Source organism: Salmo salar, chromosome ssa18 (genome assembly GCF_905237065.1).
Source record: "Salmo salar chromosome ssa18, Ssal_v3.1, whole genome shotgun sequence".
Classification (NCBI taxonomy): domain Eukaryota; kingdom Metazoa; phylum Chordata; class Actinopteri; order Salmoniformes; family Salmonidae; genus Salmo; species Salmo salar.
In genome coordinates, this window is record NC_059459.1 from 64,930,848 (window position 1) to 64,940,575 (window position 9,728).

Below are 9,728 nucleotides of genomic sequence, written 5' to 3' on the forward strand. Positions count from 1 at the left end.
TCATACAGATCACTCTACAACCAGTTTTATTTTGAGTGATTGTATGGCTCCTCCTGGTAACTAAGCTACACTTTATAATAACTTAGTTGATGTTCGTAGTAATGTTCCAGTGATGATGACTAACTAGTCCGTAAGATGTATGTGACTCTGTGATTCTGAAATGGATATATAACATGATAGAGATGTCTAATATGTATGTAATAAATGTATATATTACCTTATTATAGATTCTTAACAGCCACAAAGTGTCTTTGTTGGGCCTTTGTTGACAGATATTATGACTACACACATCAACTATCACAGGAAAGTACTTTTTCAACGATTCTTAGTGAACTCTTAAAGTTGCTGCCAATTCCTGTACTTTAACCTTCACATATGCATGTTAACATTTTGTATTGTTTGTGAAAACGTCTCAGTTACAATGTGTACAATGTCGTATTTTGATTGAATTATCAACAATATCAGCTCTCTGCAAAATACACTTAGCTAAGAAGTCTATTTTTAGTTCAGGCTTTTCTCATGAAGAGAGTGAGTTGTGCTCTTAGTGACATGGATGTTTGTGGTTTAGATGCACTGAGGTGTGTGAAGACAGTGTGTGGTGAGGATTGACGGTCATTACTGGGGGATAGAGATTAGTTAAACTGAGTGTTAAATCTATGTAGGGCCGTCAGAACACCACAGATATGTGATGCAGGATACAGCTTTAAAAGAGAGTTTGAGAAAACTGAAAGTGATAGTCAATAGAAGGAACTCTATGCATGCTCTTATGCACATCATGTAATCAGTGTCACGTCCTGACCAGTATAGGGGTTATTTGTGATTGTAGTTTGGTCAGGACGTGGCAGACGGTATTTGTTTTATGTGGTTTGGGGTGGTGGTTTGATTAGAAGGGTGTTTGATTTATTATTTCCGGGTTTTGGGTTATGTTCTATGTTTTTGTATTTCTATGTTCTTTCTAGTTAGTATTTTCTATGTTAGGTAATTGGGTGTTGGACTCTCAATTGAAGGCAGGTGTTTGTAGTTGCCTTTGATTGAGAGTCTTATATATAGGGATGTGTTTCGTTTGTTAATTGTGGGTAGTTGTCTTTAGCACTGCTGTTAAGTGTATAGCCTGCTAAACTGTTTCCTGTCGTCGTTTCTTTGTTTATTGTTTTTCCGTGTTCACAGTCTTTATTTAAAATAAAAATTAAGATGAGCACTCAACCCGCTGCGCCTTGGTCCTCTCTACCCGAAGACAGCCGTTACAATCAGGATACAATGTCTCTGCAAACTTACCTGTTTAACTTGAAGAATATGAGAAAAAAATCAAACAATACATCTAAATTACAGTGAATTCATGTTTTATTAGATCTAAAATGCACAACAGTAATGTAAAAATGAGTTTAACAGAATACAAGCAATTGTAACACAATTATAATGATAAAAACACAATGTGTAACAGAAAAAGCTATTTAAGTCTTTTCAGTCCGTGTTTTGGCACCTCACCCCAGAGTACACAGTGTCTCTCTCCATGGCGCTCTTCTGTCTCCGGGTCTTTGGCTTCTTGTGGATGACATTCAGAGCAGCGTAATGGACCGACGTGAGTGTGTCGTTATCTTCTTGATCCTAAGAGGAATAGCAAAACAAATTCCAAAGACATCAGGAAATGACCTGATAATTTGTTTACAGTTCATCAAAGTCATAAGATCTGCATACCTGGTGATGCGAACTGTGGATTGTCGGACCACTTGGCTGAGGATGCTTTCCTTTTAGACAAACACATGAAGGAATCATCCTCATCGTCATCATCATCATCATCTTACAATAAATTAACCCAATTTCATGACTAAAATGTAATGTACAGTGCATTTGGAAAATTTTCAGACCACTTGACATTTTGTTACATTACAGCCTTATTCTAAAATAGATTACATTGTTCTTTCCCTGATCAATCTACACAATACCACATACTGTAATGACAAAGCAAAAACAGTTTATTTTTTATTTTTGCAAATGTATTAAAAATAAAAATCTGAAATATTACATTTACACAAGTATTCAGACCCTTTAACCAGTACTTTCAAGCATCTTTGGCAATGATTAACCTCTTGAGGATACCCTAGGATAGGGGGCGCCACAGCGCATTTTGAAAAAAAATCGTTCCCATTTTCAACGGCCTACTAATCAAACTCAGAAGATAGGGCATGCATATACTTATTATATATGGATAGAAAACACTCTAAAGTTTCTAAAACTGTTTGAATGGTGTCTGTGAGTATAACAGAACTCATTTGGCAGGCAAAACCCTGAGACATTTTCTGACAGGAAGTGGATACCTGATGTGTTGTATTGACTTTAAACCTATCCCATTGAAAAACACAGGGGTTTAGGAATATTTTGGCACTTCCTATTGCTTCCACTAGATGTCGCCAGTCCTTTCACAGTGGTTTGAGCCTTATAGAGTCAAAACTCAGTGAATGACAGGAGTTTGAAATTGGTCACAGGGGGATGGGCCATCACCATTATGACGCCGGCGGCCATGTCTGCCCCCACCTTTGGAAACGGTTTTAAAGGCAATGAAATCATCCCCCTCGAATCTTATTGGCTCTCTTGGTGTTAGAGGCCCTGAACATTTATTTTATACAACGTTTGACATGTTTGAACGAACCTACATGCGCGAGGATTGCTTTCAGTATGAAGTGCAGAGCTGCGTTTGGAGAGAGCCATAGGACGCGCTACCAACATCAGGCTAATGGAACGTGAAGTATGGACTTTTTGACCGAAAATACATCTGTTGTGGACCTGGGATGCTTTCTGATGAAGACAACTAAAGGTAGGCGATTATTGACAATATTATTGAAGATGAGATGGTTCATACTGTTGCGTCCAAGATGGCGCCGAGCACTGTATATTAGCTGATTTTCTGAGTATCGCATCTCCTTTTATCGCAAAGTGTGATTACCCAGTAAAGTTAATTTAAAATCTGGTATGACGGGTGTTCTCAAGAGATATTCATCTATAAATGTTAGATTGACAATATACATTTAAAAAATCGTTATAGTATAGCAATTTATTGAAACGTAGCATTGTTTACCGGGACGCTTTTGAGGGGAAATTAGGTAGTCAACGTCAGACAGAGATGTAAAATGCTGTTTTTATATATAAATATGACCTTTATTGAACAAAAGAATGCATGCATTGTATAACATGATGTCCTAGGGGTGCCATCTGATGAAGTTTGTAAAAGGTTAGTGCTACATTTAGCTGTTTATTGATAATATGTGATGGAAGTGGTTGGTCGGAAAATGGCTATGAAGCTGCTTTTTACGATGGACTCATCTAATATAATCTAATGATTTGCTTTTCCTGTAAAACCTTTTTGAAATCGGACGACGTGGGTCGATTCAGGAGAGGTGTATCTATAAAAAAAAAATATATATATTTTTTATTTTTGTAAAAAATTATGATAATTTTTTAATGCTAATTGGCGATATGATTTTTTCGCTGGATTTTGATCCCGCTAACGGGATCAGATGCTCAAGAGGTTTGATTAGCCTTGAGTCTTCTTAGGTATGACACTACAATCTTGGCACACCTGTATTTGGGGAGTTTCTCCCACTCTTCTCTGCAGGTCCTCTCAAAATATGTGAGGTCGGATGGGGAGCATGGCTGCACAGCTATTTTCATGTCTCTCCAGAGATTTTCGATCGGATTCATGTCCAGCATCTGGCTGGGCCACTCAAGGACATTCCGAGACATGTCCTGTAGCCACTTCTGCTTTGTCTTGGCTGTGTGCTTAGGGTTGTGAACCTTCACCCAAGTCTGAGGTCCTGAGCGCTCTGGAGCAGGTTTTCATCAGGAACACTCTGTACTTTGCTCCGTTCATCTTTCCCTCGATCCTGACAAGTCTCCCAGTCCCTGCCACTGAAAAACAAACCCACAGCATGATTCTGCTACCCCCATGCTTCACCATAGGGATGGTGCCAGGTTTCCTCCAGACGTGACACTTGACATTCAGGCCAAAGAGTTCAATCTTGGTTTCATCAGACCAGACAATCTTGTTTCTCATGGTTTGAAAGTCTTTTGGTGGCTTTTGGCAAACTCCAAGTGGGCATTCATGTGCCTTGTACTAAGGAGTGGCTTCCATCTGGCCACTCTACCATAAAGGCCTGTTTGGCGGAGTGCTGCAGAGATGATTGTCGTTCTGGAAGGTTCTCCCATCTGCACAGAGGAACTCTGGAGCTCTGTCAGAGTGAGCATCGGGTTCTTGGTCACCTCCCTGACCAAGGCCTTTCTCCCCCGATTGCTCAGTTTGGCCGGTCTCGGAACTCTACGGACAATTCCTTTAACACAGGTGGACTCCAATCAAGATGCACAAACATCTCAAGGATGAACAATGGAAACAGGATGCACCTGAGCTCAATTTCGAGTCAAAAAGCCAAGGGTCTGAATACTTATGTAAATAAGGTATTTCTGTATTAAATTATTTATACATTTGCAAACATTCCAAAAACCTTTTTTCACGTTGTCATTATGGGAATTTTTCAATAAGGCTGTAATGTAACAACATGTCGAAACAGTCAAGGGGTGTGAATACTTTCAAAATGCACTTTATACTGAACCAACAGTTTTATCATATAATGTGGGCAATGATAACGTTTACCTCTGGACAGCAGAGAGGTTTTCTTGGTCATCTTATACAAAACACAACCAAGGACAATGATGAGGATGACACAAAGAGCCAACGCTACACCCAGATAGTACACCAAGAGAAGATGGTCCTCATTACAACCATCTGTGGAAATACAAACGGTGATAGAGGAAATTCAGGACATTTTGCTCCACCAGGCGTACAATGTTAGAAACATTTTAGAAATGTCAGAAATATCACTAACAGTCAATTTCCAGCTTGGTCCCGTTCCCAAATAGTATTTCCCCACATGAGGCCACAGCACAGTAGTAAGTCCCAGCATCAGAGAGGCTGAGGTTCCTCTTGGGGAGGTTGTAGACACAGCTCTGTGTAAGAGACCCAGCCTCAGGGCTCTTCTCACACTGATCATTCCTGTCTCCATGGGTGTAAATGATTCCTGGATGAGATTTTCCTGAGCCATGTCTGTACCAATAGACACTGTGTTCTCCTGCACAGGTCTCAATGTTTATTGTACAGTTCAGAGTTACAGAGTTTCCTGGCTGGACTGACTCAGACACAGGCATCTGGAGCAGAGACATGCAGTTGGACCCTGAATCTGAAGAGAGTGAATAAGATCATGGTGTGTACATTCTTTCCTGCTAGATTAATTAATTTAGCATTATATGAACATACGTCAGTACCACCAGTTTTAAAGCAACTTAAGTTACCTTTGACAATTAAAACAGTTCCTTCTCCAAATGTGGCTTCCCTCGCTGACAAACTAACACAGTAGTATGTAGCTGAGTCCCCTGACTCCGTCTTGGAGATGGTCAGGTTACAGCTGTCAAATCCTCTCTTCACACTCAAATGTTTAGTCTCAGTAAAGTCCTCTTTAAAGTTGTTGAAATAAAAACTATTTTCAGTCCCATAATATGATGATGCCATGAGAAGAGGCTTCTGTCCAACAGTTTGCTTGTACCAAGAGACACTGATCAAATTAGATCGACAAAAGCAATTTACTGATACACTTCTTCCCAGTTGTGTAACTATCACAGGGTCTGGTTGGATTACATCCTTGTTAAGTGCACAACCTGTGAAGCAAACAAACTAAATAAATCAGACAAAGGTATAGTACAGAATTATACAATATTATCATTATTCAGACTACATAGTAGTAGACTGACATAAAAAAAGGTAAATGGAACCACATTAATAAGTCTTACTTACCCAAATTGGCGTAAAACAAAAAGATTGTGCAATATATAATCATCATTTTACTGTCCTTTCTGAACTGCATAGTGTGTGGGTCTGACAACAGGGCACCTTTTATATGATGACACTCATTTGGTAATCATTATGAAGTAGGCGGAAACTCTGAACTAAGTGGTATTATTGGCTGTCTGAACAGGCATAAAGCATGAGATAAAAACTACAATCTAACATGTGTCCTGTAGCATTCCATAGTTAGAGCAGCCCTTCAAATGATGTAAAGTCAGAGTTACTGGTTTGTATTTTTTCATCATTTGGGTCGGTGGCTGAGCCTACTGGTACATATGTCCTCTTTGACATACACAGGGGGTTACATTGTATTTCTCACTTCATGTCTGTAGAAGGCAGTTTAAGCTTTCAGGAGGAAGTGAACTCTGGTGAGGTTGGCACCTTTTTGACAAAATAAAGATGTGATCCTTTGATAACTGGTGCAAATAATTGGTAAGAATTGGGCAAGTCATTAAACTAGGAAATAAAAACATGTTTATTGAAATATCACACAAGCATAAGGGCAGGTTACAGAGTACTATGTTACAACTATTATCATCAAAAGGAAGAATTCAGACATTTGCAAAATCATTATATACATTTTGTTGTACTCTTCCACAAAAACAAATGTATGGAGTCAGTCAACCTCAGCCACTATTGCTAAGGATTTGAGACTTCTGAAATCATCCTAGTATCAGCTTTCACACTTACTGGACAATTATGCTCAGCATCTGAATGATTTTACGTTGATATATGGCAAAACTAGGCCCCTGCAATAGCATCCTACAATAAATGAGAAATGTATATAATAGTCAGTTCACGCTGGCTCAGTCAGGATCAAAGTGGAATTCAGAGGAGGGGTGGGGCTTAACTTAGAATGATGCTGACTGAATGACCCTCATATGTCACATCATGTCTTGATGACTCATACCAGAGTAGATGGTTTCTTCCTCTCTCTGTTCTCTCCTCTGTCTCCTGGGCTTGGCACTCTTCTTCTCACTGAACTTCAGGGCAGTATAGTTCAGGGCATCATAATCACAGTTTTGCTATGGGGATAAAACAAGGACTCAGTAAATTCAGAGTATGGGTGAAATCTAATGCTGTAATGTTTTGCTTTTATACTCTTCCCTGTCTCATCCTGCTAACCTGTTGGTCTGACGTGTTTGCATGAGGCTTCACATTCTGGCTTTGCTGAGAAGGGGTCCCGCTAAAAGACAAATGTCAAAACCTGTAAAACACTTGAAACCTCTTGTTTACTAATTAAATGGCATACTACCATGTCTTATGTTCTTCTTAATTAAGAAATGACATCAGAGTACCTGTAAGTAGGTTGCTGTGTGTGTGAGGTGGTGTTAGTGGCATGAGAAGAGAAAAAAAACGGTTCATCACTGCAACATAAAGATGCCTGAGTATGGTCTAAATAAATACCTTCCTTTTGTCATGTCTACTCCCGCTCCTCACCTCCGGCTTTCGACGTCGCCGGTTTAGTAACCACCGGCTTTTTCATTACGCACACCTGGCATTCATCATTAGGCACTCATGGACTCCATCACTTCACTGATTACCTCCCCTATGTCTGTCACTCCTTTAGTTCCATTCCCCAGGCAGTTCTTAACTGACTTGCCTAGTTAAATAAAGGTTAAATACAATTAGAGTGTTGACTATGTGTTTCATGTCTATACGCTACTCGTGTTTGTTATATTGTTCTATGTTCCGTTTATTATTAAACTCACCACCTGAACTTACTTTCCGACTCCCAGCATAGATGTTACACCTTTGTCCTGACTATTGTTAAATGCTTCATTTATCTTCTCACAAGAAAGTCATTGTCAAATGAGTTTGGCAGAGAAGCAATGCACCTAATTCATTACAGTTACAGCTAACAAAGTTAACAATTAAGGCTGTGTCATTCATCCAGTTCTACTGTCTGATCCCAGAGTACACCGTCTCTTCCTCCATGTTGATTCTCTGTCTTCTAGACCTGTTCTTCTTGTTGCTCAGATTCAGAGCTACATAATGGAGACTGTCTGCATCTTGGGCCTGTGAAGAACAATAATAAAATAGAGAGGAATATTGCTATATGTTTTAATGGTAATAGGAATTCTGCTTACCCATGTATCTGAAGAAAAGACTCCTGGACTTTTTGTCTGAGACAGATCCTGAAAGAACAACTTCTATGAAGGACTTTACCTGTTACATACATCATACATTTTTTTATATGGACTTCACTTACCTCTACACTGCAGACACTTTATATTGTTCATCTTGTACATGATGATACCAAGGACAATGATCATGATAAACGAGAGACCCAATGCTGAGGTCAGGCAGTAAACAAAGAGAAGAGGGTTAATTTGCAACATTGTCTGGGCAAATTAATATGATGATTGAAGTAAAGTAACTATGGACGATTGCACATTTTCTAATATGATCTAAATAACTAGTACTGTATACAGTTTTACACAGTAGATTATACAATAGATATGAACAAAGATGTAAGATGTATCATCTACTCTTGATCTTCAGCCTAGTCATGTTCCTGAACAGTATCTCCCAACATGAGGCCACAGCACAGTAGTAAGTCCCAGCATAAGAGAGGCTGAAGTTCCTCTTGGGGAGGTTGTAGACACAGCTCTGTGTAGGAGATCCAGCCTCAGGGCTCTTCTCACACTGATCACTTCTGTCTCCATGGGTGTAAATGATTCCTAGATGGGATTCTTCTGAGCCATGTCTGAACCAACAGACACTGTGCTCTCCTGCACAGGTCTCATAGTGTATGTGTTTTGACGTTGTGCCTAAGGATGGTAGATCACAAAAAAGCATCATTATGGAAAATGACTAATAAAATATAAATAATAATAAAAGGTAGAGTATTTGTAATATTTTCACCTGTCAGCATTAACATGGTTCCATCATCAACATATTCCCACAATGCTAGGTCCCAAGGTCTCTTTGTGGCAGAAATGTTGAGGTGAAATGTGGTTTTGTCTGCCATCACAGTCAATCAGCCTGTCACGAATCCCACCGAAGGTGGCTCCCCTGCCTGCTCGGGCGGCGCTCGGCGGTCGTCGTCACCAACCTACTAGCCGCCGCTGATCCTTTTTTCCTTTTCGTTTGGTTTGTCTTATTGGTTGCACCTGTTCCTCATTTGTCTTTTGATTTTGGTTATTTAAGCCTGGTTAGCCCGCCCAGTGTTGTGCGGGATTATTTAGCGTCAGGTTGTGTTTTGTATTTGGATGTGCTGGCGATCTACTACTGTTCTATTTTCATGCATGCTGTGCACCTGTTGTTTGGGCACTTTGCATTTTTCACGCCCGTTGTGTTGGCGTCGATCGTGTTGTGTTTTATTGAATAAACACACAGTTCCTTACCTCTGCTCTCTGCGCCTGACTCCTACCACCACTCCTAGCAACGACTGACAGAATCCCGCACCAGCTATGGAGTCAGCAGGAGCAGCCTCCCCTCCTCTCCCATCGATGGAGGAACGGGTCCTTCACCATACCACCATCCTCCACCGAATCGGCTCAGCGATGGAGCAGATGATGGAGAGGATGGACCGATGGGAGAGGAGTGGCCTCCCTACCGCATCCCCAGCACCAACTCCTCCTCCACCATCTACCCCTCCACCGACGTCCGGACCCGGAGCCCTACGCCTGGCTCTCCCCAGGGAGTACGATGGAGCGGCGGCGGGGTGCCAGGGGTTCCTGCTACAGTTGGATTTGTACCTGGCTACCGTTCATCCAGCTCCCTCCGGAGAGGAGAGCGTAAGCGTCCTCGTCTCCTGCTTAACGGGACGTGCCCTGGAGTGGGCCAACGCAGTGTGGTACGGCCCAGACTCGGCAAGGGATCACTACCCTGAGTT

The 9,728-nt window shown here is 40.9% G+C and overlaps 1 protein-coding gene across 1 annotated transcript; it reads right to left on the minus strand.

Moving 5' to 3' along the window:
* Nucleotides 1–1,461: 1,461 nt before the first annotated feature.
* Nucleotides 1,462–5,879, minus strand: LOC106577717 (uncharacterized). Its single transcript, XM_014156042.1, has 6 exons — nucleotides 5,837–5,879; nucleotides 5,338–5,700; nucleotides 4,875–5,225; nucleotides 4,643–4,774; nucleotides 1,696–1,745; nucleotides 1,462–1,605 (listed from the first exon to the last, which is right to left on the minus strand). The coding sequence occupies exons 1-6, from the start codon at nucleotides 5,877–5,879 to the stop codon at nucleotides 1,462–1,464; spliced, it is 1,083 nt and encodes a 360-aa protein (XP_014011517.1).
* Between the last annotated feature and the right edge of the window lie 3,849 nt (nucleotides 5,880–9,728).

Excerpts from the sequence above, each read along its gene's own strand:
- LOC106577717 (XM_014156042.1), bottom strand. The coding sequence starts at position 5,879 with ATGATTATATATTGCACAATCTTTTTGTTTTACGCCAATTTGG. Across the intron at positions 5,226-5,337 it reads AACTGTTTTAATTGTCAAAG|ATTCAGGGTCCAACTGCATG; the intron begins GTAACTTAAGTT and ends CACTCTCTTCAG. Across the intron at positions 1,606-1,695 it reads TCCACAGTTCGCATCACCAG|GATCAAGAAGATAACGACAC; the intron begins GTATGCAGATCT and ends TATTCCTCTTAG.